This window comes from Prosopis cineraria, unplaced genomic scaffold (assembly GCF_029017545.1).
Source record: "Prosopis cineraria cultivar Desert tree isolate PC_DT_omini unplaced genomic scaffold, ASM2901754v1 PC6, whole genome shotgun sequence".
Lineage (NCBI taxonomy): Eukaryota > Viridiplantae > Streptophyta > Magnoliopsida > Fabales > Fabaceae > Prosopis > Prosopis cineraria.
The window spans coordinates 40766955-40794018 of record NW_026555337.1 but is presented as its reverse complement, the minus strand read 5'-3'; the positions used below and the strand labels follow the sequence as shown (position 1 = coordinate 40794018).

Below are 27064 nucleotides of genomic sequence, written 5' to 3'. Positions count from 1 at the left end.
CACCCAAATTATCAGCTGTAACCAACAACCATAACTAAAAATCTTTGTCCATGGCTACTTTCTCAACAATCTTCCCTAGTTATACTTGGACTTCCATAAAAGCCAATCCTGCAAATTTAAAGAGAAAAAACAATCGAAATCATTAGGTTCCAACAAGCCTTTCCACGCTTCTTTTACTGCTTTGCGCTCACGAAAGATACGTAAGACACTCTCCTCATAATTGCACTTAAAAAGACAATCACTATTTATAAATAGTTCTCCTTTAGTTCTAAGTGAGGACTAATCTCTTATGACTAACTTGCCACACGAACATCTTCACTTTTTCGACCGCTTTCCACTTCTAAATTTGACTCCAAATACTAGTAGGATGATGGTCATCTAGTTGAGCTAATAACTTAAGACAGCTTTGATCAAAAAGTAACCATTTGATGACGGTCTCCAAATTCAAGTATCATCTCGCCTATTAGCAAGTGTGTTAAAAACTTGTAATGGGAAAAAACTATTTCATGTGGCTAAATTCCACCCTCCATTCGTCAAGACAAAATCCTTAACCCCATTTTGGTGATTAACCAGATCCATGTTCCTCTCAAGAAGAAGAATCAGAGGGTGGTCAAAGGGGGGCCAGTTGTCCCACCAAAATCTGGTGGCATTTCCACTATTTACCTTTTCCGAGCCCACTACTAATGTCCCAAGCAGCTGTGATAGCCCTGCAAACTAGAGAAGAATTCCTCTCTCTCACAATAGAAGGTATAGCACTTTTAAGTCTCAATAATCCAAAACTATTATTATTTGTTACATATATTTTCATGATTTTAATTTATAATAGATAATGAATATTATCATTGTGACATTGGTGTAATTAATAAATTTTAACATATATGACACTAATATAGATACATTCATACCAAGATATTATTTTTTTTTACACATTTAAATCAAAAAATATAACCTTAGTTTCTAGAATTTCATTGAATTCTACTTTTAATCTCTATAATATTTTTCAGTATTTTCAATCATTATAAAGACTAAATATTAAAAAAAAACTAAAACTATAAGAACTTAAAAAACGAGCCACCTAATTTTTTTAAGACCATAGAAACTAAAAAAAAAAAAAAACTACATGATCTAGAAACAAAACCGAATGAAATTATAACATCAATGATTGCATATTCCCTTTTTAAATTATATTAATTTAATTAAAACCAGACCAACCACAATTTGACCATTAAACTTTGAATCAGTACATCGGGTCGTGAAAACATCAGTTTTAATACCTATATATTCATTCATGATATTCTAGCTGATACAGATTCAAGATTCGTAAACCTATACAAGACAGAAAATAGATGGCTAAATTCACCTGAAAATAACATTTTATACAGAGTTGTATGACAACTAACCCGCAACCCAAACCAAGTGTAGGAAAACCAAGACATCATACACAAATGAGATTGGCTTTTTTCAGAATTGCCTGATGCGGGGGATTACACATCTTTGCAACAAGGATGGAAGGCCAAAGAAAACAAAAAAGGAACAACGAGATTTATATGAACACGTTATAAAATCAAGATTATGGGATAGAAGAAGAAAACAATAATACAGCAGTTGAGGTTGTCAAAGCTCCGAGAGAATGGCAGGAATGTAATGTGATAATTCTGCAGTCAGAGACTGGAATCCATTCACAAGCTGCGTGTGGAAATCGTGATCTTCCTCCCCAATCAATCTGAAGTGTACCCGAATCGCTCGCTTGCACACAGCCATGAACTCAAGCAGGGCAGCGATGAGTTGCTGCAGTTCCTGCGATCGCAACCTTGTTGCTGGCTCACCGGACAAGAAGGCTGTGCAGACACTCAAGACTCCACTATTCACCTGCACATATGCAGCGTCAGTCAGCCGTATGCAAAGCCATGGCAGGGTTAAAACTTGAGGATACAATAATGCAAAAAGTTAAGTAAACTAAAAATTTGGTCTTGGAATTGTTGTAAACCAATTTGGCATTAGCCTTTGGAAAAACGTGAGCGCACAAGTTACTTCAAGAAAATAATAAGAAATGATACTGCAACATACTTGTACTGCAACACTGCCTTGAAGGATTCTCTGTAGACTTTGAAGTCGTGGGAGTTGATCCCCTTCAGAACTCCGAGGTTCTTCGAGTTCATTTCTTAATGCTGCTGTCCTTGTTTCAATCATTCCAATTGCATTCTCTACTGGGGAAAACTCTAGAGATTCAGATTTGATTACCAACAACCTATTTACTAAAGCAGGAAAAGATCCCTCAGTCTGAAGAACAGTGCGTCTCTTCCACTGATCTTCTAATCCACCTTGAGTCTTGCCATTTTTTGTAAATGGGGTATCAAACAAGAAGCGGTCAAATACTCGTGCCCGGACACTCCCAGTAGAAAGAGAGAAGATTCTCTCCCTTCTGCTTCCCAAATCCTCATCTTCCATTACCGGATCAACTGCAGTAATCTGCAGGTAGCAGACTCCAGGCTGTAATTCTTCTGCCTTGACTTGTCTAGAATCTTGAATAATGCGCAAAGTGTGATTACCATCCATCCTAGACTCATATATGTGACTAAGTTTTTCCATTATGTCACCAAGACGCACATCCCGTGGCTCACGATACACATACTCCTTTTTGTCCAGTTTTCCAAACCTATCTCCATAGAATCCAACCCTATAGTATGTTGCATCAGTGAAAGGAATTGGACTAGATTCCTGTTCAAGTATAGAGTCATAGATATTGGTAAGCATTGTATGACATTTAGCAAGCTGTCCATAAGCTCTCCTGCTTTTGTAAACTGGGATTACAAGTTCCAGAATGCTTGCACAAAAATGAAAAAGCTCAGCTTGCGAGAAGAGCTTATTAGCAAGCTGAAGGTATTTTACTGCAGAGTCAACCGTCAGTTTTGAAGCACCATAACCCTCTACCTCAGCAGCAGACGCCTCAGAGCTGATCTCACTGCTAACCATGGGACATATTTTCCGTAAAGCAGCTACATGGTCTTTGCTCCAAACACCATCATTTCTTGCAACAAGAGCCTGCATGAAATTTGAGCAGGGAACAACCAAGAAAGGTTTGTAGTACTATATGAAAACCATAAAACTTTCAAGCTCATTCTATCACAGATTAATGATTAAAAGTACAGGACTTAGATTAGCAATATATAGTTTATGATAGGAAGGATAGATATCCATTGACTAGGAAAAACAGAATTAAACAAGAGTTCTTTTAGTTAACAGGCCATAGGGATACTTTAAAATAATGCTTGTCACTTAGCTAATAGCTGGGACTACAATAATATTCCTTCCAACCTTGAGAAATAGAGATATTAAAAAAGAGGCATGTACAGCCTTCAAATTCTCAGTTTAAATTTAGTAATAATTGCGGGAAACATCAGCTAACACGACCACTAAAAACAAAAGAAAACATTCACAAAGAACAATGACCTGAAAACTCCTCATTAAATCATTTTTAAGAGTCAAAAAAATCACAAAAAACTAATCATCAGTCAAAAACATGATTTTTTTTTAATACTGGAAAAACACATTGACAGAGAATGTACCTTGGCCTTAAATGAAACATTTGCACCAGTGTTTTATACAGCCTTTAAAATTGTAACACTGCAATAGTATGCATTAATAAAACAAGTGTTTACCTGCATTACAACACCTGCAACAGCTACAGCACATTGAGCAGCTTCAGCCCAAGACTGCATTTCCTGATGTGCATCACATAGATGCAGTAACCACATTATGTGAAGATCAGGCACAGGGGCAAAGGCCATAGCAAGCTTATAGAAGCTTTCTGAAGAAGCATATCTATCCATAGTCATCACAGGGGTCTGAAAGAAAATTATGTCTAAAATGAAGCCACACAAAAAAGTTGTAATAATCAGAACCCAAGGTTCTTTCAGTTCACTCATTCGTCAGGTTAAATAAACACAAGTACAGAAAGAATCTACACCACAAGCATTTGCTTCCACAAAAATAAACAATGCAAAAAATATCCATGCCATAAAGATAAGGAAAGAGGTTGACTCAGGAATTGGATTAGTAAATCTACCCAAAAAAAAAAATAGAACATAACAGCCAAGCCCAGATACATTAATTGTGAACATGATCTTGCTGCAATACAGGCCAAAGATGTTGCACAAAAAATTAGTACTTACCAATAAGGCATGCTCCAAGCTAGCATCAAGAGCCAAAACAAGACAATCAGAGAGATATTTCACTTGTGACCATGACCACTTGCTCTCTGCCAATCTTTCTGGTATAGCTACAAGAGCACTCTCAGATAGTCCACACTCCATCAACAGGCAAACACTTTTAGTTTCATCTGCCATTTCATCTAGAGATTTTCTTAGCCGCCGTGCTTCACCACTCTCTTCTAGGCTTCCATCAGATCTCATCTGAGTTACTTGCACATCAGACATTAGCTCTGATAATGTGATAATCAACATGACCCTCAATCTTGCTGTCTGCGTAAAGTAATGAAATGAACTCTGCGCAAATTGGGATGAGATATTACAAAGTATAGATCAGTATGAAGTGAAGGAAAGAAAGGGTAACAATCCTTCAAAGTTCCAAGGTCAGAAAACATACCCTCACAAGTATCTGAAGTCCAACAACTGCCCTTTTCCTTATGTTTTCATTTCTAAAGACTGCAAGCCTAAGTAGATGGAAAGTAACTTGCTTCAGAAAACGATCATTTTCCCTTGCCATCAGAGTTGCCCCATGTAAATCAAAAATACTGTTGAAAACAGGAAAAAAAGCTTTCCAGAAAGCCAGTGATTGATTTCGAGATAAAAAGCTCATGAATATGGCAGTGATGCAATCAAGTTTGCCATAGTCAGTAGCAATGCTATGGGATACCGCCATTTTGGAAAACTTCTCAGTTGCTTCAAGAACCTGAAGACTCACAGAAGCACTCAAATTTTCCTCCCAAAGTTCCTGCAGGAGAGAAGGGATGTATGAGCTATCCAGTACAAGTGAAAATATAAGCCATGGGCCACAGCTGGAAGTTTGCTACATGGATTAATTATCAAAAACCTAATGAAAACATGTGATATCCTTTTCCTTTTGCTAATCTCAGCATAGACACGAACATAAATTACACATCAGCTAAAGAAGTAAGAGTACCAGTTTCTGCCTCAAAAGTGGGTGCAAAGATTCTCTAAGTGCTTGAGCAGAAGCTCCAATCCTAGAAGATTGTGCCTGAGCTAGAGCTTCTCTCAAGGAATATGGCTGGCTAGGGGAACTTAACTGGGAATTCACTCTCTGCCACAAATATCCATTATCAGGAGTTCCTTGAGGCTGCAGTACAAAAATTGAAGTCTCGTCACACAGGAAAAGTTATTGCCCAAGGTAAACATGCTAAACAAGACAAGAATAATACGAGCTGCCAATACAAGCCAAGCAGCAGTATACTCACTCTTACTTCCTGTCTTGAAGCCTCAGACAAATAGTTGTTAATTGCGGGAGAAAGTCTATCAGAGTACTTAGGAGAAGCAGGTGCTTCCCCCACAGGGTTGCGAGAACTGGAGCCTAGTAGCATGCCATCAGCAGGCTTTTTGTGCTGCAAAAAAGCAAGAGTTAGCAGAAAATAATTGCAATAATAAGATTGTAACCAAAAATGAACTTGGGAGTCTACATAATTAAACATGTCCAAGGGTTCACAAAGAGCAACCTCAAAAAGAAGCAAGCATTCCTCCATGAGCTTGAAGAACAATCTAGTTCTAGCAATGCTTTGTTGCCATGCTTTGACAAGGGATGCATCGTCAAGGTTGCGAACAATTTGCAAAATTACAATCAAAACCTCACGTTTTTCAACTGAGCTCAGGTTGTAGAAGACTGGCATTTCATCTAATATCTGTCAAGACCAACAAAACAAGTCATCAAAATTGAAAGTCTAAAACCCCAAATACAATAAACGATTATATATACTGTTGATCACATAATTTATCATATAATTAAATAGCATCATATCTTCCATAGTTTGGCAGCTTATTGGCATCTCTAAGGCCATGCTGATCTGAAGTTACCAATGGTAAAACAGTAACATTTGGATTAGTTTATGCAATAGAATTAAGCTACAGAATTCAGAGGCAAGAAGAATTATTCTCCTGATCAAACTGGGAAATGCAAAATTCAATATAAAAGGTTTCAGTTGAGTCAAAGGACATACTGGCACAAGCAAATAAATTAAAAACATTTTAAATACCTGTCCAATAAGAGGGAAGTATAGCTGAGCAATATACAGTTTATCTTCAGGCTTTTGGTATCTGACATCAAATTCATGCTTGCACAAGAGCACTACCAGGTTTCTTGCTGCCTATAGAAGCAAACACAAGGGTGATAAATTCTAACAAAAACATTATGAAAGAGTAGCCCTTTTGATGTAAATTAAGAAGAAAAGTGAAGAGCCAAGATTTACATAACTGTTTTGAGACAAAGTAAATGGATATCACTCCAACTATTCTTACTAAACTGACCTTTCCCCGTAGAGATAAATCTTCATGATCCCAAGTAAGAAACAGTTCTTGTATTAAGACAGAAGAAAGGTAATTCCTAGAAAAATAAAAAGAGAATAATAGTCAAATATGCCAGTCACTTATTCATATATACAATTTCCACTGGTTCACATGTCACATTAACAGATAGAACCATTCACCAATTTGTGAACGCCCTAACTGAGACATTACTCTAAGTTCAGAGAATTGTTGTGGGCTCCTAACCCCTAGTCCCTAAAATGCCGTTTAAGTTCAAAGGATTTTTAATGACATTGAGAAAAAAGCAGCATACAATTAGACAAAGAATCCAAGTACTGCAATCATGACTACCTAAGACTAACTGAGCATGAAACGGATAAATAGTTCAAAGCTGAGACAACAAAATCACAGTAATTATGAGAAAGTTCATACAGGTGTCAGGGTAGACTGCAAAGAAAATATTTAAATAATCAATAAGGTACCTATCTGAAGGGTCTCTCCCAGGCATTTCCACAAAAAGATCATGGTCACATATAATTTGTAGAAATGTAAGCTTGCACTCATGAAGAACAGATTGGCATACTCCAGAGAATTTATCAAGATATAATGATACCTGTAATGGGCCCAAAAAAAAAAAACTTGCTTGAAGTCTACTGAATCACACCATCGTAAAATTGAGGGGAAACATCAAAACATGACAACACTTTCCAACCAAGGCAATGATAAAGGAAAATGGATTTTATTTTAACAACTAACAAGTAATGCTTCTAAAGCCATTATTTAAGTTTGTTTTCACTACTATACAATTCAAACATCCTTTTCCAATTTACAATAATAATAATAATAATAACAATAAAGGTTTACATGATCCACTTATAAGAGGGGCATGTTGGTGCCACATGTTATCTTCAATCTGTAGTCCAGGACTCTGAGCTTTTGAAAGTGTCCTTTGCCATCTTGAACAGGCAGATTGCTTCAATCATGCCCAGCCAAGATGAGGCAAGGTAGGAGAGATTAAAGAACTGATTCGGTTTATACGCAGAGTTAAAAGAACAATGAAATACTAATGATGAAATAGGCTCATGATATGAGCTATTACATTTTTCCATGATAACCAATCATATATCATACAATATTTACATAAAGAGTGAAAAATCTGTTCAGTTATTCCATCTTGCAAAAATATGACGACGATGACATAATAGTCACAAAAAAGGGGATAGATACAGAATTTAGCACAAAAGCATACCAACTCGAAAACTTGGCGAGGCTCAATAATGGACAATAAATCATAACAAAAGAATGCCAAACTACTGTTCAAGCGCTTTGCCAAGCTTAGCCCCTTCTTACAACGTTCATGCACCTCGGTCAGTAGACAATCATACAACTGCATTATACATCTGAATACACCTTCTTTCAACTGCATAGGTGGGATATCTTCACCTTTTGAACATAAAGGAAGATTAAGAACAAAATTCAAGCTAAAACCTATCAAAACAAACAAGTAATGCTACATGTTGACACTATCAACATGTAGTTCAAAAAAAATTGCTAAAATATAAAATATTTTATAAGTTTCCATATTAACCATCAATGAGAAAAAGCAAAATAATAATAATAATAAATGACAGAGTTCTGTATTACCAAGTATGCACACCCAACGTCAGATTTAGGATTTCTTATTTTACAACATAACTAATATTAGGCTAAGTTCACACGTGACAGGGAAACAAAAACAGACATTCATTAGAAAGAAAGATATTGTGATCCATTAAGTCATATGCCCCAATTAGATATGATATTTACCTACCAAATTTATATTAGAAGAGGTCCATATCTTGCATATCAATACTCCTTATGACTACAAAAGACACTTGGGATAAAAAAAGGTTAAACCGTTTTAAGAAGCGATACATGGTATAGATCAATAGCTTCAGGAGTAAAACATCTATTATTTGCAGGTAAAGGTGCATACTGAAGGAAAGATAATAGTTTATTAAGCATTCTAATGCACATTTACAAGAAAAGAGGATAAGAATCCTACCTTTGTTTGTGCAGTTGTTACACAAAGGTACAAGAGATAATTACATAATTCAAAACACAACAATAAGATAGGGAGAATTATTTTACAAAGGCAGTTCAATTCCTTTATAGGAAGTACCTATCGGAAGACCGTGATAAAAAAGACGAGTCTTCTCCAATGCCATTGATTTAACAATAAGTTCAAGGAAGAACCATGCCATGGCTAAAACATCATCATATACAGGTCCAACACGGTACCCTTTAGCCTGCACAATTGACTCTTAATTAAGAAGCTGGAAGTATGAACTAAGGCAGACACGTGAAATGACCATGACTGTATTATTATTCACTATTACATGACTTGAGCATTCAATGCATTCTAAGTTCGAACATTGACATACAAAATTACTCTAAAATTAAATACTCAATAGCATACCTTAGTCTCTTTACATGTTTAAAAAATTTTTATAGCCAACTTGTGTTTGGAAAATCACTAAATAACGTTTCAAAATGTTTGGAAATATAAAATTAATCAATTTTATAATATGAAAAAAAATTAAAAATATATGTTTTAAAATTGTTTCTTGGTAACATAAGTTTTAAAATGATTTTTAAATAATATTTATATTATAGAAGATCATTTCAATCTCAAATATGTGATTTAACAGTCAATTGTTGGGTGAATGGAAATAAAACCTTAAAAAAAAAGAAGAGGTTTATATTACATAAATTTTTTTATTTCAAAGAAGGCCGATGTAGATTTTTTAAAATAGAAAGTAGATCTTCGTAATCAAGGTAAAATAGAAGAGAAGTCATTGTATTTTAATCTTATTTTAATTATTACAATCCTTGATTATTTATACCATATCATGACTACAGAATTGATACTACATTTGCATCACATTGTATAAGTGATACAGAAATTTCAAAATGAGAGGGTGCACAATACCTTACTTCGAGCCAAGCTTCCCCAAACAGTAGATAATCCAGGATATACTGGCGGTTGACGACCACCAAAGTCATCAAATGCACAATCGACATAATTGACTAAAAAATGATTTCTGTCAGCATCATCAACTGACTCCTGCTGCACCCTACAAAATAAGCTTATAAGCTCGTACATATTACACTACCAGCCAACCAAAACTGTAATGTCTAAGCACTCATTAGTCATTGTCATCTCCTAAATCCTGTGCTTATATCCTCTTTATTTTCTCGTTTTGATAGGGAGGAGATAAATGAAATGTTAAGGTTGGAAATACAAATAAAGTACTTGGTCGACTAAAACCAGATCATGCTCGTGGCAGGATAGCTTTGCCAAAGTATATGTGGCAGATGGGAATTGAGTGCCTCTCAGAGAAGTTTTCTTCTAAAAAAGTAAAAAGAAAAAAATCAAAGCAGACCATGAATTTGAAGCTTTTGAGACTTTTCTAAGAAAAGATGTATGGCTATGTATGTATCTTGGGTACAAACTATGACACACGTAAAAATATCTATATTCCAACTGAACAATCTACTTATAGACATGAACATTCAGAGGAAAGAAAAAACCCTGGGAACGTGGGGGCAGACATACCTGGTTACAATATTAACCATGGCCCTGAAAGCTGCAACCTGCTAGCAACAGTGAAATGGTGAATTATGTAGAAAACCACTCATGAAAAGGAAAGGAGGATAGATAGCGCTGAAAACTGAGAGTTAACCCCCAAAATACAATTTTAATGCTAAAAGGGGAAAGACTAGCAACAGTATATGAGTAAACCTGGAGTGTTTCTCCACCATTGCCAATGAGATGAAGCAGCATATTCAGAATTGGGTGAAGAAACTGAAGTAAAGCAGTGGAATCAACATTCTTCAAGCTATTAATGGCCTACAGTCAAGAATAACTATCAACCAAATCCTCCACTAACAGATGCCACACCATACATCTAATTGCACACTAAATAAACAGCTAGCTCTGAAAATGAATTAGTAACTAAAAAAAAAAAAAAGCCTTTTCACAAAAACACAAACGTCCCAAAATGCTGTCCTCATTAATTTACACTCCTTTGCAATTAACATCAACATTTTAAGATAAAAGAACATTTACTAGATGCAAATAGGAATACACTGAGATAACAACACAAACAAGCCTTCTCACTCCTCTTCATGTCTACTATGGACCCTCACCAAAACTAGCCACGTGAATATTTTCGAGAGTAATGAAGCAAAGGAAATGAAGGATCAAATGATTATCTTCCAACAAGTTTGGATACTTGAAATGAACACGGGAAAGGAAAAGGCCGTAAACGAAAAATAATCATTGATAACAGAATATTTTCACAACTAGACGCATTAGTAAATTTAAATATTAATTTGAACTAGATATTTGTAATATTTAATTTATATTTCAAAATAACAAATCATTCTTCCTCCCTTCAATATATAATTGTTTCATATTATAAGAAGCAAATTTTCATAATAAAAACATCTTTATGTTAGATTAAACAACTAAATGGACCAAATTCTCTCACCAAAAGGGACACATAGAATTGGTGAACAAAATTAATATATCAACATTAATATATTAATCAATATTCAATATAAAATACAAAACCTATAACAAATCACGCTATTCATAAGCCATGAACAATTGGTTTACTTCAGGTTCCATGAAAAGCAAGGACCCCACAAGCTAGCTAGTTAGGAAAATCTCTTTATAATTACAATGGTCACAAACTAATGGATACAAAATATCTTAAAATTGTTTATGGCGTTTACGTGGAAAGCAATATAGACATGATCATTGAGGCTTTTCCACACCAATATAACACTTCTTTCTTGCTCAATATTCATATTCAGAACCTCTATGAACAAGAGCGTACGGCACATTTTGAGAGGGTTGTTATCAAGAAGAAATTTCAGAACTTCCATAAACTAGAGCATACTGCACATTATGACAAGGTATTTTCAAGAAGAAATTTCTCTCAATGACCTGTAAACCAGAAGAATGAATAATTGTGCCAATTGATCCCCACCTAAATCTATAGGGCACTAATTCAGCACATTGAGATAGATAAGGTTGTGCTTCTGAAACTCATCCAACTGAAAATTTACTAAGGCAGGGAGATTTTAAAATCACACAGGTTTCGTTAAGCAGAGAAAACAAGAAACACATTATCTTGCTGGTGTCAAATTTAGAGTGTGGTAGGCCACTCTACAACAACAAGAAGTCTTATCTCACAAAGTGGAGTTGGATTGACCACTCTAAATTTGCTCAACAGGTTGCACTGAAAAATAAGCAGCACTTATTTGCTAAACAGAAAGGAATCATGAATTGTCAAGAAAGGCACAGTCAACATAATCAATAATCAAGACGCAAGAGAATACTGAATAAAGATAAACAAGAATGATACCTCCAAAAGTTCAGAACCCCAAGGTGGACTTGTTCGAAGCGTGTGTCTATCATATTCAAGAAAGAAATCCCTAATACGTTCATTGATAGGGTATAAAGATGAACAAAGCCTTAAACGTAATTTGAAGACATTTTTCCCATCTTCCAAATAATCAAGTCTCTCCTATCAGAAAACCAAAAAACAAAAGAAAAATAACTGAAATTCAAGTGTAACATTTAAAACTAATTAAGAGCCAAATTCACACATTAACAGGATAAAATAACCATTAATCACAACATCAGATGAAGCTTAACTTCCATAATAATAATCAGACAAAACCAACTTGCTTCTATCGGAACATGTGAAGCAACAGATAATGAGAAAAATTAGTAAAATGAGGCAGTAAGTTTCCAGAAAGAAATCTAATTGATTCATATATGATGTGTATAGGTACATATATAAAAAGATCTTGTCATATCCTGGAAAAATACAGAGAGAAAGTAGCATTATTTCAACATCCCGGCCAATCTGATTTACAGTAACTGGAAAGAGAGATAAAGCACCCAGAAAGAGAGGAACAAGCAGAAATGAGAGAGACAAAAAGGTGAACACGGGACTTGAATGCCAAGAAGGAACAGTAACATAACACAGAAAATGATACACATACCCTGCCTGTATCCTGGAGATAATGAGGAATCAACTCTCTCATAATTGATAGAGATATTTCAGATCGCAGCCTGCGTAAAAACCCCCAACAACTTCAGTTTTTCCACCTACCAAGTTACACCACATTTTGGAGACCTAACAAAAATACCCTCCCCATACAAATGATCAAATGCTGAATTTAGACCAAAATCAATTGATCATATTATTTGAAGGAAAAAGGGGAAATGGGAGGAAAGAGAAAGCATAACAATGAAGGATCACATCATAGGGAAAATATTAAATTTCAGAGAGAAGCCAAAATCAGGCATAATCATGATAGAAAATCATATTTGGCATCATACAGTATACAGTGACAATTTGTTTCCTTAGAAGAAAGACGTTGGCACATTATATGGGGTTAGGTACTTTACAGTCTTCTGTTCAAATTTCTGATTTTTTTTTACCACAACTCAAATTTCTGATTAGTAAGCTTAGCTCTCCTGTTGCCATAGTTATAAGCAAAAGCATGGTTATCAAAGTCGGGTTAACTATGAAATATCTTTTTTACCTTCAATAGGAAAAAGAAATGAGCTCATACTTAAACTCAATTCATAAATCAAGGTAAGTGGGTTCATTTACTCACACCAACAGTTACAGTTGTAGACATGTGTGTTACATGCGTATGCCTTGTGCATGTCCAAAATACAACAAAATGCTAAGCGCATAAGAACACACAAGTCTTTCAAATTAATTAGAAGTAACATTTAAGACACAAACTTTTACACAGCAGTATGCATTATGTTCACCATAATGACATCAACATGCTCACTAAATTGCAATTAACAAGACAAGGGGGCGCAGAAGTTAACAGACAAGCTTCTAAAGCTTAAACAAAGGACAAAAGATCAAAATGATCAAAAGTAAGCTACATACTGAGCATGTGAAGATAATGGAAGTGCTGCATATCCAATCACCGCCTAGAAAAAGATTTACCATAACAATCAGTAGGAGAGTCAGAGTTGATAAATCAAGCCACAAAGTTCATGAATGAAACAAGCAGTAAAGTGAGATACATAATAAAACTTACTGGTTTTGGAGCTTCTAATTTTGTTTGCAGATCAACATGAAAGAAAGTAAATAAAAGGTGGTGTGTTGGTGTCCACATAGCAGGGAGGGAAAGTTTGATTTCATCATGGTAACAAGCCACTCTAGCCCCCACAGCAACTTGGGTGTGAGCCCACTTCTGCAGTGGAGCACCAGGATCCCTAGGATACATTGCCTGGGCAGATTAGTCACACACAAGAAACAAGTGAGATCAAAGTTAAGAAAATAGAGAATAATAACAAGACTAAAAGACACAATGAAAAACATTACCTCCAATGGCTGTTTCCGAAGATCACCATCATCCTCTCTAAGTTCAACCCGTATGAACAAATTTCTCTTCCTACCCAAACTTACAGTCATCGGATACACATATAGGCAGTGAAACAGTTGCAAAAAAGGCTCGTTTCTTGTTGTAGTGCGAAAGTCAAAAGCATGGAACTATAAGTTAATCACAGAGCGCATTAGAGAAGACATGGTATATACAAGTGAAATTATGTCAAATATGTTTGCTCAAAAGATCACATCAAGCACCATCCATTTTCTTAGCCAAGTAATAAATATACTTCCAGCATCTAAAAACCCCTCAAGTAGCTAAGAAGTGGCATTTTCTTATTCAGGACACTCAACCCCTCTAAGCATGGTAGGCAAATACATTTTGGTGCCAATTTTTCACCTGCACATCTTATTGAACCTGTTGCATTTGATTTGTCCGATTTTACATAATTCCCCAATCTACCACACCTTTATCCATGCATATCAGTGTAAATAAAGAAGAGTTACAGATTGCTATCAGTAACTGCATTCTCTTTATTCACTCATATACGTTACAGCCTACAATAACACTATAAGGTCATTCCCTCAATCACATGCTCTCAATATGACAATATCCACAATCATCCTTGTAAACACTATAACGAAGCCACAGGCAGAAATTCAGTTAAGAATATGATGCACCTGAGTGAATTACTGTACAGAAGAAAACAAAATTATCACAATATTAAGTCAACTATAGGCTGCAACTTAATCAAGATGCATCTATACTTACATCATCAGAATTAAAATCTGGATTCCCATGTGTATTTGTTCCATTTCCAGAAGCCTCTTTCCCATCACGGAAATTCCACTTGGAGATGCTACCCTGAGGATCATCAATACCATCACTATGGTGTTTTCCTGATGAAGATTCTGCAATATGATCTGGGTCCACAGAGTCATTGGTACCACTGTCTGACACGTTTTCTATGTCAGCTTGGCAAATCTGGTGCTTCTCTATTTCCAGTCTCAAAACACCTTTAACAGGTTTGTGCACTTTGCGTTTGGGATCCTAAACATTTGTTAAGAAACACCAACCACCATAAAAAAGAAACTTAGAGTAAACCAATAAATATTAGAAGAGAACATTATAATAATGTATTACAACATTATTATTTAATCATTATAGAGCATGGAATCAAGTTTTCTAATGACTGGGGAAATAACAATAAACTTCGCAAAATTCTACAGATTCATTAACAAAAGTTGCCAGTACTGTATTCAGTGACCAACTTAAGCCAGAATTAGTAAGCATTTAATTTAGTCACTTAGAACAGAAACAAAGTCTCCATCAAAGAAACCTGAATCGAGTAACAAGTCTTGGCAACCCACCAGAAGTGATTCCTCAGTGTAGCTTTCCTTAACTTTATTCAAGATTGAAATCTCGGCTACAACAGAATTTCCACTTGGATAACCCAGCTTTCCATCTAAAGAGACCTTTGCGCCAGTCTCAAAAACACCTTCATGGGAACTTGAACCAGAAACACTTGGAGCAAGAGGGCTGCTTGGGGAAGCAGGCCCTACTGAAGCTGCACCAGCATTGTTATCAAATAACGGTACCATGGCCCATGCGAAGGACTCTTTGTAAGGCATGATTTGAGACCACACCTGCAATTTTTGCTTTTCTCTCTCAGTCAAGTGACCCTGTCCATATGGATTGAGTGTTAACACCCAGACAAATTTTCTGAAGATATAATATTCTATGCACCAAGGTCAAGCATCCCACGTTTTATGAACAAATATATGCAAGCATGCTTAGTCAGCAAGGCACCATTCTGTGAATATCATTCGTTTCCAAAATATTATTCAAGTCTAAATGAAACTTTCATAACCCTGCCCTACTGTCTTTTGTTTTGTTAAAGACAGCCGTTGAGAAAGAGTACATCTCATCATTCAACCATTTGCAAAACAAGTACTACACAAACTATTCAATCTCAAGTGAGCAATTTTTCTCCCATGTTCAAGATTTCAATTCTTCTTATTCTATCTTTGTGATGTATTGACAAATACGTAGTTAATAATTGTGGGAAGAGAATATACAATAGCCTATATGAATTCACGATTTATCAGAGGTTTATTTATTAGAAAATTAGGGTATATAAGTGTAAACCTTGCCCCACAGTAGTATTTACCATCATCTTAGCTGTCCAGTCCTTAAAGATGTTTAAAATTTTAGTTCACTTGAGGTTGTTCAGGTTGCCTATGAATAGACCTGATTCTCACTTATGAATTATGATTGAACTCAAATAAATGTCACTGATTATTTTTTATCTATTTTCCCTGTTTTTCTCCTCTACTGCATCCACAGCACACCCACCCAAGGGGATGCAAAAGTGTTTCTTAGTATATTCCACAAACATAACGAAAAATGGGAAAAGCAGTTCAAAAGACCAGGTTAAACAAGAATACTAGAATAACAACCATGATCAAGGAAGAAAGACATGAGCACATACTGATTCTTTTCGTGAATAAACTGATGGAGTGACCCCGCCTTCTTCTGTAGCATGTTTCTCCAACTGGATTAGCAAACAAACCGATGCCGATGGAGCATCTAAATAGAAAACTCCACGACGTCCATATGAACTTTTGGTCTGCAAATGGTAAGAAAGAAAATAGCCATCCTCATATCAAAGCAACCAGTTGATTTTATGAAAATTATAGGAAATGCTATATCCACAAAGTAAGAAAAAGAAGGTCTAACATAGCTTACATCCTGCATTTCTGTTGGTAGGACAGGAAAGTAAAAGTCTTCCGATAATTTTTCTCTTCTCTCCCTATTGTATAAGCTAATTGTACCATAAAAGGGCTCTACAAGAAGAGCATAAGTCAGAAACCTTGAATCTGTTTTCTGGAAAAACACTGAGGTAGCACAGTGGTATTACAATAAACATATGCAATTTATCTTATCATCCCACCAATATCAAGAGCACAATAAGACTCACCAACTAACCCCACTTGAAATTGTAAGGACTGAACTTTTACAGAAATCTTCATTCCACTGAGATGCACAGCAAAAGTGAGCCAAAACAAAAATCAGTCAGGAGGCAAAAAGTAACCAAAAGATTGTGAAAATATTCCATTATTTGAGCCTGTCATACTGTGATATAGGAGTTTCTGGTATCCGTTGTCCAAGTATCAAAGACCTCTCATTTTCCCAATCAAATGCTGGCTCATAAGCAGGAAGGGGAGATTGACCAAAGTGCTGCATATCAAGTATCAAATGAAAGCCATCAATGTTGATTTTGATTCCAATAGAAGACAAGCCCAAAGTCCAAAAGTAGTCCAGAGTCATAATTATTCAACAGAGTTATAGCAGGAACTAAACCGTGACAACCTTGGAAACACCTGAATGCTGCGTGTCATCTGCAGCTTCCATAAACTGCCTTCCTGACGTACTAGGAATGTCATCTTCAGTAATTTCTTCGGCCTTGGTTCGTCTTGCACCAGCAAGACACAGTTCTGTGTATGGAAATAAAGTAAGAACTTTACCCCGGATAACAGCTTAACGCTCATTATTTACAGTTGGTAAATTCTCACCCAGATGCCATTCATGTTACCCAGTAAATATAACATCGTTCTGAACGCCGATTATAATTAATATACCAATATGAGGAAATTCCTCTTTAAATCCCTTTTCATAATAGTCATATTAACGAAAACAATTGCAACAACTACATTGTGGAAAAAGCAATACCGGTCTCAATATCAGTATCAGGGCCTTCATATATCTGGTTCTGAAACGACAACGGCCCTACGCTCTCATAGTGCCCGTACTTGTTCTCATCCTTAACCCAGTCTGTTGTATAGCAGTGAACCAATTCATTGAGGTGGGGCCATTGCTCCAAATTTTCGTCAAACTGCATTCCCGGGTAAAAAAAAAAAATGTTCAAAAAAATCAAGTGTTCACGAAATGCCCAAACCCACATTGGGTACTTTTCTCAAACAGATGGAGAGCCAAAAGGGAACACATTGTACCTTGTTCTGCCACCTGGTGGTGGCGGGAGTAGAATCCCGCCGTTGGCGGAGATGAAGCATCGCAGATCTAGGGTTTTACTTGACCCGTGACTCTCTACTTCCAATTGAAGAAGACGACTAACGGGTCTCCTTCAAATGCTAGATTTCCCTACAATTTCGAACATTTTCTGGATCTAGAAGCAGAGTAGAAAGCATTGCAAAAACGAGAGTTTCAGGGAGAAAAACGAAGACGAAAGCAGAGATGAATGCTGCAGAATGAGTAGAGCCCAGTACAGTAAACAAGTCAAAAGAAGTCCAAAGAAAGAAAACGCCAAACGAAAGTTCATATGAGCACAGATGCTGTTGTGCTGTGTGCCTCTGTAATCGGACCCATGGATTAGTATTGTGAAACGTTATTAATAATATTGTTAATCAGGTTTTTCATTTTCTTTTTCAATCTTTCTTTCTTCCAGCTCTTTTCAGCAGCTTTTTTGGCTTCGAAGAAAAGCAATTATGGTGCTCTTGCCTTTTTACTAATTTTTTCACAATAATTTTATTTTAACTTTTTATGTCCCCAACCAATACTACTTCATCTACCTGCGAAAGATTGGTCCTGCACAAACATATTATTTCCTTTATGATTAATTAAAGATGAGAGGCATTAATTTAATGACATGAGAGCAAATTTTTCTATATTACCATAAAGTAAACATGTATTTAATAGAAAAAGTAAGCATGTACTATTATTTAATTATTTAATTTAAATAAAATGAAGGGAAAATCATACCTAAACAAAAACTATTCAATCACGAGGATGGTGATTATTCAATGAGTCTGACAAAAACTAAGAAAACATAAGTGAGAAACTTCCATTAGAATGAGAAGAATAATAAAATAAAATCACCAAGTACAAGATCCCCCCCCCCCTTGCCAGCACCGAGTACGAGATTGAAGATTAACATTAGTGAATGAACAATAATCTTGTGGCCAAAAGAAGAAAGAAAAAATAAATAAATAAAACTACTCCCATGACAAGGTGTCTAATCTTATGTTTAAGTCAAAATTTATTAATACTTTTTAAACCAACTATTTTTGAACTTGTCTAAATTCTTAATCATGATGTAGGCATTGATGTGGCCTCAAACCCAGTCGATGCATATTTCCCTTCATTTCAGCATAAAAAAGATGCGCCAACTAGATTGACTTTGTGCCTACGATAGCCTCCGATAAAAAATTAACAAAAATCATGTTTATTTTAACTAAATGGTTATTATTTCTATTAATTATGGAATTACGCACTTGAATTATTAAACAATAAAAAATTCTCATTGTTATAAATTTAAATAAATCAATTTTATATTTTAATATTATAATTCTTAATATCAAATAATATTATTTTCGAGGTTAAAGAAAAACTTAAATATATTATAAATTACATTTCTATATACTTTTTATTACAAGAGAAGTATAATTTAAACAGGCGACAAAGATTGGTTTTGTGAATCAGGACCAAAAACTCTTTTGATACCATACAAAAATATGTATTTGAGTCCTTATTGGTAATTTGAGAAATCTATTAGTAAATAATTTGTAACTATTTCTTATACGCACTAGAATGATTACACACTTTTAACTTTTAAACTAATAATTTTTCCGCTAAATTTAAGTTGAATGCTTTCGTACAATATGATGACTATCAATTATAATTATAGTCATAAGGAAAAATTAATCACTTGAAGAAGTGATTATAATTATAATTATAAAAGTAAAATTATAACTATAAATTTTGCAACAAAAAAAAAATAGCACATGACTCCAGTGAAAAGGCGAACAACAACGGCAACCCAACATAAATAAAAAATGTGAGTGTTCATAACTTATTAGCCAAATAAAATAAATGACTTTGTAAATGCTATTTTAATTTTTAACCTAAACAAATTCTCTTGATTAAGCTGACCAAACCTTTTATTTTCAATTTAAAAAAAAAACATTTCTGAATTGTTAAATAACGGTAGATTTATTGGACAGAAGTTGTTCGGGGGTGGTTATGTGCACCTTTCTTAATATAAGGAACCGGTGGGTGATATGAAAGTGGTATGACATAATGGTAACATCACCACTTGAGCTAAACCACTGAACTACACGTTCTTTAATTAATATTTTTGTCCTATTTTCTAAGGTCAACGTCAACACACAATTACTAGCCAGAATTGGGTATAGCCAAATCCTCACAATGTGATCATCCAAGAGTCAAATTTTTATTAAAAAAAATACTTATATTTAATATTTAATTATGATTTAAATAGGATTATCTTTACTAAAAAATATATGGAAGAAATAAAAAAAAGTCAACACACAATCCCTCATTTTGCTATTTTTAAAAAAATTTTAGTAAAAAACAACTTATCAATATATATAGAAATTAATTAACTGTTATTATTAATTTATTACTCTTGTTCAATAATGTAAGGCATTTTTTGAAGGTTGAATGTTAAAAAAAAAAATATTGTGGACCTTTTCTTATGTCAAATCTTCTATTATTAAATGAAACAACTTAAAATCTTCTATCATGAAATCTTTCCACCCTTTTTCTTTCATTCATTATTTTTTTAATAAAATTCTATCATTGATCTTGATATTAAAATTGACAATTTTGGTTCCTTTTAACAGATTAATAACAACTTTCATACAAAGTAACCAAATTACAAACATATCAGAACACTGAAAATTTTTCCAAATTTGCAAGTGCAAGACACCTATAAAGTTCAAAAGTCATATATTTCATTTATATAAATATATAATAAAGAAATTAAGTTAAATGATTACACATCCTCATTACATAACTTTACAGACAAGACAAGCAGCAATAGTAAGATTGAAGTCATATCCATCCAAGGAAGCTGGCGTGGCATGATCTGGTCCACACTCTTGCAAGTTAAATCCCACAATTTTGTCTCTAGTTGACTCTGTAACAGTAAAACCTTAACAAATGTATATTTCCCACCAAACCAAATAGAATGTATTCTCTAATTAATCATTCAACATTTAACTTCTGTTGAAATTAATTTTCATGTTATATAGGCTACAGATATATAGAGTATGTACTACTTTTCCACCGCATAAGACTAGGACAGGATATCAGAAAGCCAGAAAATTCTTTCACTGTTTGTGGCTTGTGAGATGTAAACAATTGCTTCTCTTTCTTGTTTCAAAAGCTTCTCATCACCAAGAGCTACATATTAAAGGTCAATCTTTTGCCTAGACTACATGTTTTCTTCTTGTTATCTTAAGTAATACTTCTTGCTATGATTTATACTACCAATTTATATATATATATGTGAGAGAAACAGTTTAGAAACAGGATTTAAGACATGTCACTCAGAAAAAAGAGCCAAAAAAGTAGAAACTTGTAATTAAATGTTAGCTTAGCCTTACAGCAAACTCATGCTCTTGATTTTTCCTCAAAATAGCATCAAGCAAGATTAATTAAGTTTAATGTACATATCCTGGATGTTAGTATATCACCTGTGCTTGTTAGTTAGATTCTGTTATAAGTAGATAGCATTGTTAGAAGTTAGATAGACTTAGATATGATGGTTAAGTTTCATTAGGTGTAGAGTCTTGAGTGTTACAGAGTGTGACACTTTGGTCTAAGTGTACTGATTCAAATTCCTGTGTGATCCTCTTCCATCTTCTGCAACATCTCAAAAAAAAAAAAAAAAGAACAAGAAGAAGAAGCCTTCTATTCATTATGTTTCATTCTGTGACATTTTATGAGCATCTCCTTGTTCCGTCTCCTATCAGAACCTTGATGCTTGAAATGTATATTGAAGCTGCCTTGTTGAAGGTATCGAAGTATGCTTTGTAATGTTGGCTTTGGTCTTTCTCCTGGTTAGGATCCATAATGAACTAAAAAAAATGAATTTATTGGTTTGGAGATCACATCTGTTATGAGCTGGATTCATGAGCATATGTTGATATCTTTCTCCATCTATCATCCATCAAATTTGAACAATACATTCCTAGGACCTACTATATTGTGTAATATGAGATCTCTACAAAGTCTATGAAGCACTCGGCTAGTTTTTCTAACTTAATAGTTAGCATTCAAGAGAGGATTTCACACACCTTTTTGAGTACTCATGAAGTGAGGAAATTGAGTGAAGTGCCCTACAATGGTTTTAGTGTTTGAACCTTCAATGTATTATTTAAGGGAGGATTCTTATACCACTTGAGAACTCATGAGGCACAAAAAAAATCAAATGAAATGCCCCAAAGCAGTTTTGGTTGTAAGTTTGAACCTTTAATTTATTAAAATAATTAGAGGTTATTATGAATTTTGAAAAACTAAAAAGTTAAAAAATAATGAGATGACACCTTTTCTGGAAAGTAAAATAACCAAGATTGATCGACTATTTTGATTTATTTACTTTCTAGTTATTAGTCAATCAAAGTTGGTCAAATGCCAGTCTGTATTTGAGATACAGAAGTCATAATATATTTAGTCATTTATCAATGTGGGGCTATTTTTTGAGTTAGTCGATGCCCAGCACTTGCTAAAATACTTACCTTGTTATTGAGTTTAAACATTAATTCTTTTATTATCTTCTATAGTAGAAATATAATGGATTACAGATAACAACCTTCTCTAGTTGAACAAGTTATATATGTGTAAACAGAAATCTTGTCTTAAATTTAAGGTAAATAAATGTCTGAAATTTAAGAGAGAGTCTTATGACATTGATCTTGAGGTGTTCTCCATCGAAAACATTTCTTGCTTGATGATGCTTCAATGACATATATGATTGTTTTTCTTTCTTCTATTGCTTCATTAACTATTGTCACATTATCAACTGCTGCCAATGAAGGCAATTCTTTGTTGTTATGTTGAATATTGCAATAATTTTAGAAATCTTAGAAATTTCCATGTTTATTCTTCATATTCTCTTTTTCATTGCAATAATTCCATAATTCAAAGTGAATACCATAAGCATCCTATAAACAGAGTCACACTATTAATGATTTATGAATGATGTTTTTCAATGGTGCAATTTTTTTTTTTAGGGATGTCAATGATACAATTAGAAGATCGCGAATTCCATTAAGTTGGATTTGTTAAAAATATATTCATTTTGTAATATGAATTCTGAAAATCCAAAAGAATAAAAGATGATAATGAGATGACATCTTTTATAAGAGAGAAAAATGATCAAGTTCAATCAACTATTTTATTCTAAATATTTTCTAGCAATCTATCAAGCTTAGTCGAATGCTTGCCTTCATTTGGCCTATATGTAAGTCCTAACATGTTTAGTTATTTATCAATGTGATTAGGGACAAACTTTTCAAGTCGGTGCTTGTTAAAACACTTGCTCATATTATTGAGTTCTACCTTATATTAGTTCTGACCATCACCTTATATTGAACCTGATACTAAAGATTATAGATCTAATCTTTTTGTTTTGAAGCTACTTGGATGACATGTGGGGATTTTAGAGATTTTTTGTCTACTAATTGGAATCAAGTTAGAGATGCTAATGTCAGCCTAAAAGATATGCAAACAGAGCTCCTAACAATGAAATCTGGAAAGTCTTTGGCAGCATAAAGAGAAGGAAGGCATGACTCTTGAGAGGAAGGCATGACTCTTGAGAGGAATCGGTGGTATTCAAAAGACCCTTAAAAGACAATTCAATACTTTCTTTAAAATCTTGAAATTCAAGTTTCTCTAGATGGAGGATAATTTGTCTATATAGAAGGCTAACAATTTTTTTTAATCTATTTTGGAATTTATGCTCATGTGCTTGCAGGTCCTATAGCCCATAACTTTACTAATTAGACAAATCTTCCTTAACTAATTCTAGATTTAAGATAAAGATATTTATTTTACCTTTTTAAGGGAAAATTAGTCAATTAATGTTTATTATTTAGAGCCCGTAATTTAGACCAAATCTGACGGGCCAGCTCGAACTCGCTTGAAAAATTTAGGACTAAGCCCAAAAAATTTTTTATTATTTGGGCCTATTCGAGCCTAGGGAAATTCAGGCCAAGCCCGATCGAGTTTGGGCTTGGCCCAAATACCTGAATAAAAAATAATTTTTTAAAAAATATATAAAATATGATAAATATTAATTAATTTTTTAAATTTTATATTATTTTATACCAAAATACTATATATATAAGTGTTTTAATGTAGTTATTTTTTAAAAAAATTTAAAATAGTTATATTTCATATTTTTATTATTTTTAATCAATAAAATATCTCCAAATAATATTTAATATTGATTTTAATATTTTATTTTTTTAAAAAAATTTGAGTCCTATAAATCATTTGCATATAAAAAGATAATTTTATAATTTTTATAAATTAAGATAATTAATTTTAAAGTAAAAATAAAATTAAAAATAATTTTAAAAATAAAATTTTGGCATGTATGAATTCCTGATTTTACTACTAGATAAACATAATAAATAGAATAATATTCTTGAATAATTATTTGATTATTGTTCATGCTAGATTTGGTTAAAAATTAAGAGTAAATTAGAGTAAGAATCCCTTATATGTAAGAGTTAAACAATATAAAAAGTTAAAGAAAAATGATATTAAAAAAATAATATTTTACTCATAATTAAATAATTTTTTTATATAATATAATGATGGCAATTTTTTTTATATTCATAAAAATGAAAAGTACAATTAACCTAAAAGTTATTAAAAATTTTGAGCTCATTGGGATAATAATTTTAAGTTAGTAGTCTGACTGTAATTGAATTGAGATCAACTTAATCATAATTAAAATAATATAATTTAATTAAAATATATAAAATATTTATACATGACTATGATAAGAGAAATATTTAAACAATTAAGACATTAATTTATAAGTAAAGGAAACATTCATGAATAAATTATACATAATATAACAAAATAATAACAGAGCTATTTAAGTATAAAGTTGATAAGTTATTTTTTATTTTATTATTTTAAAATTAAGATAATATTTTACACTTAATGGAATTATTTAAAAATTAAAATTAGTTTAAAAAATAAAGAAAAAAATACTTTTAAAAAGTTTCGGGTATTTAGGCCAGCCCGAATAAGCTCGAAGCTCGAAGGTATTAGAGTCGGGTTTGGCTATATGGGTTTTTTAGAAGGGGTATGATACTTTAAGCCCGATCCAAATAAGCTCAACTTGATTTGAGTTTGGCTGCCCGAATTACTGGCTCTACTATTATTTACACTTTATTTTAATTTAGTCTTTATACTACTTTATACCAATCCATGAAATTGACTACCATTTAAAAGTTAGTTCCCTAATTAATACTATACAAGAAGACTTTATACAATGCCTGGGGTGGCATTTAAATCACCCAAATTATGTTTATATAGAAGTGACACTCTTGTTGCTGTTGTGCAAACGAACAATATATTGTATGAAGCACTATTATAGCACGCACAATTAACACTAGCTAAAATTAATTCTTAACACCAATTCTAGAATTGGTGTGGAAACAACTGGTATGAAAAGTGTACCGATTATTTAATTAATGTGAAAACTGACTTTTCACACCGATTATAAAAAATGAAGAAGATTGGTTTGAAATATAGGTGTGAAAACACTTGTTTGCAATAGTGAAAGAAGAATAACATTAAGGTCATGTTTGTTTATTAAAATAGAATGAAATGGAATGATTGAAAAAATAAAGGTAAAAATAAGATGATCAAAGGGGATAGATAAGCACATTCGTAAGAGGAAGAAGTAATTTAGTTCATAGAATTAGGAGTCATGATTCATGAAATTTTTGAAGGGTGTGATGATTCCCATATTTTTAATATATATTAATAAGATTTATCATGCTTAATATAGGAAGAAGGATGATTTAGTTTATTTTTATCTTAATTTTTTCAATCCGTTCCATTTCATTTTATTCTAATAAGCAAACATGACCTAAATGATCAAATAATTGAATTAAACTTAAATAAAGATAGAAAGATTTAAAATTTTGAAATAAGGACAAAAGGTGACTTATTTAAGAAAATTTTCACTTACAAATTAACGAATTTCAATTGTAAACTATTGTTTTGACAGTTGTGAGTCATGGAATGATATATCTTTGATCCTCATTTTGAATTTCTAAGCGCTTTGGTCCTTTATTGTCATTCCTCCTTATACGAAGCCTTGTTGTGCTTGCTGTAAACTTGGTATTTTGGATTTGTTATAATGTCATACCTTGCTACAAGTACTATATCACATGACCATTTCATGTGGTTTGTTGGACCAAAATGGCTAAGCCCACAGATCATTTTTGTATGTTCTATTGTGGTATTTTTTTTATATTTTTTTTGTTTTATGTGGTATTTTTTGAATTTTACATTTTCTTGATCTGTTGACTTAACCGATGACCTACTTTGATTTATCATATATATAGTGAAACCTTTTTTTATTATTTATCGATGTGGGACAGGTTTCGAAATATATTTAAAAATGAGTCAAAGTATGCGCACATTCATGATATTTAACTATGTATTTATTGTTTTTTTTCAAACAACTTAAATAATGCAGTCCAATGAAGTCACATGCTTTCTATCTTTGCAATTACTAGCCGTCCCAACATAAATGAGACACACCAAATTAGAAAGAAAAACATGCTCAAGGACTGTTGTTGTTATTACCTTCAACATATTTTGATGCTTAAAAGTTAAGAAATTCATGGGATTGATTCTCCATTAAGACACAGTTGGATTTTTCAAGTGAACAAAGGGGAGAAGGAAAGTGATGCTGCTAACAATGTAATAAACAAAATGAAATTTAGAGTTGAAGGGATCAACTTTGAGTGAAATTAAGCAAAATCTAGTTTGTGAATCAATTCTATAAATACTCACACATCTCCTGTTCACATATTCACACATATCTCTTCATGCAAATAGGTGAAAAAGTATCTATTTCTAAAATAGGAGTTGAAATAGTAGATATTTTAGTTCATTATCATCACAGGGAAAATCTAACACTTTTTGGTAATGTTGGAGTAGGTAAAATAATACTCATTATAAAATAAATCAATAATATCACCAATGCTTAGGAGGGTGTATATGTATTTGGAGAGTGGCTGGATATTTAAAAAGAAGTTAAAACACCAACAAAAGTTGGCTCTAATAAAATGAGT

The 27064-nt window shown here is 33.3% G+C and overlaps 1 protein-coding gene across 1 annotated transcript; it reads right to left on the bottom strand.

Annotated features, from left to right (window-relative positions):
• Nucleotides 1-1261: 1261 nt before the first annotated feature.
• On the bottom strand, nucleotides 1262-18288 carry LOC129313625 (guanine nucleotide exchange factor SPIKE 1). The gene is made up of 30 exons (XM_054956891.1): nucleotides 17924-18288; nucleotides 17643-17805; nucleotides 17283-17407; nucleotides 17047-17150; nucleotides 16891-16946; nucleotides 16659-16756; nucleotides 16402-16539; nucleotides 15281-15592; nucleotides 14682-14960; nucleotides 13907-14074; nucleotides 13620-13811; nucleotides 13466-13509; nucleotides 12555-12624; nucleotides 11909-12070; nucleotides 10276-10383; nucleotides 10090-10127; nucleotides 9463-9607; nucleotides 8653-8779; nucleotides 7741-7934; nucleotides 6974-7104; nucleotides 6495-6570; nucleotides 6224-6334; nucleotides 5690-5872; nucleotides 5435-5578; nucleotides 5143-5316; nucleotides 4606-4953; nucleotides 4173-4505; nucleotides 3660-3845; nucleotides 2068-3042; nucleotides 1262-1869 (listed from the first exon to the last, which is right to left on the bottom strand). The coding sequence occupies exons 1-30, from the start codon at nucleotides 17981-17983 to the stop codon at nucleotides 1615-1617; spliced, it is 5499 nt and encodes a 1832-aa protein (XP_054812866.1). The 5' UTR covers nucleotides 17984-18288; the 3' UTR covers nucleotides 1262-1614.
• Nucleotides 18289-27064: the final 8776 nt, after the last annotated feature.

Excerpts from the sequence above, each read along its gene's own strand:
- LOC129313625 (XM_054956891.1), bottom strand. The coding sequence starts at position 17,983 with ATGCTTCATCTCCGCCAACGGCGGGATTCTACTCCCGCCACCACCAGG. Across the intron at positions 13,812-13,906 it reads TTCGGAAACAGCCATTGGAG|GCAATGTATCCTAGGGATCC; the intron begins GTAATGTTTTTC and ends TAATCTGCCCAG. Across the intron at positions 7,935-8,652 it reads TTATCACGGTCTTCCGATAG|GTGAAGATATCCCACCTATG; the intron begins GTACTTCCTATA and ends TATGTTCAAAAG.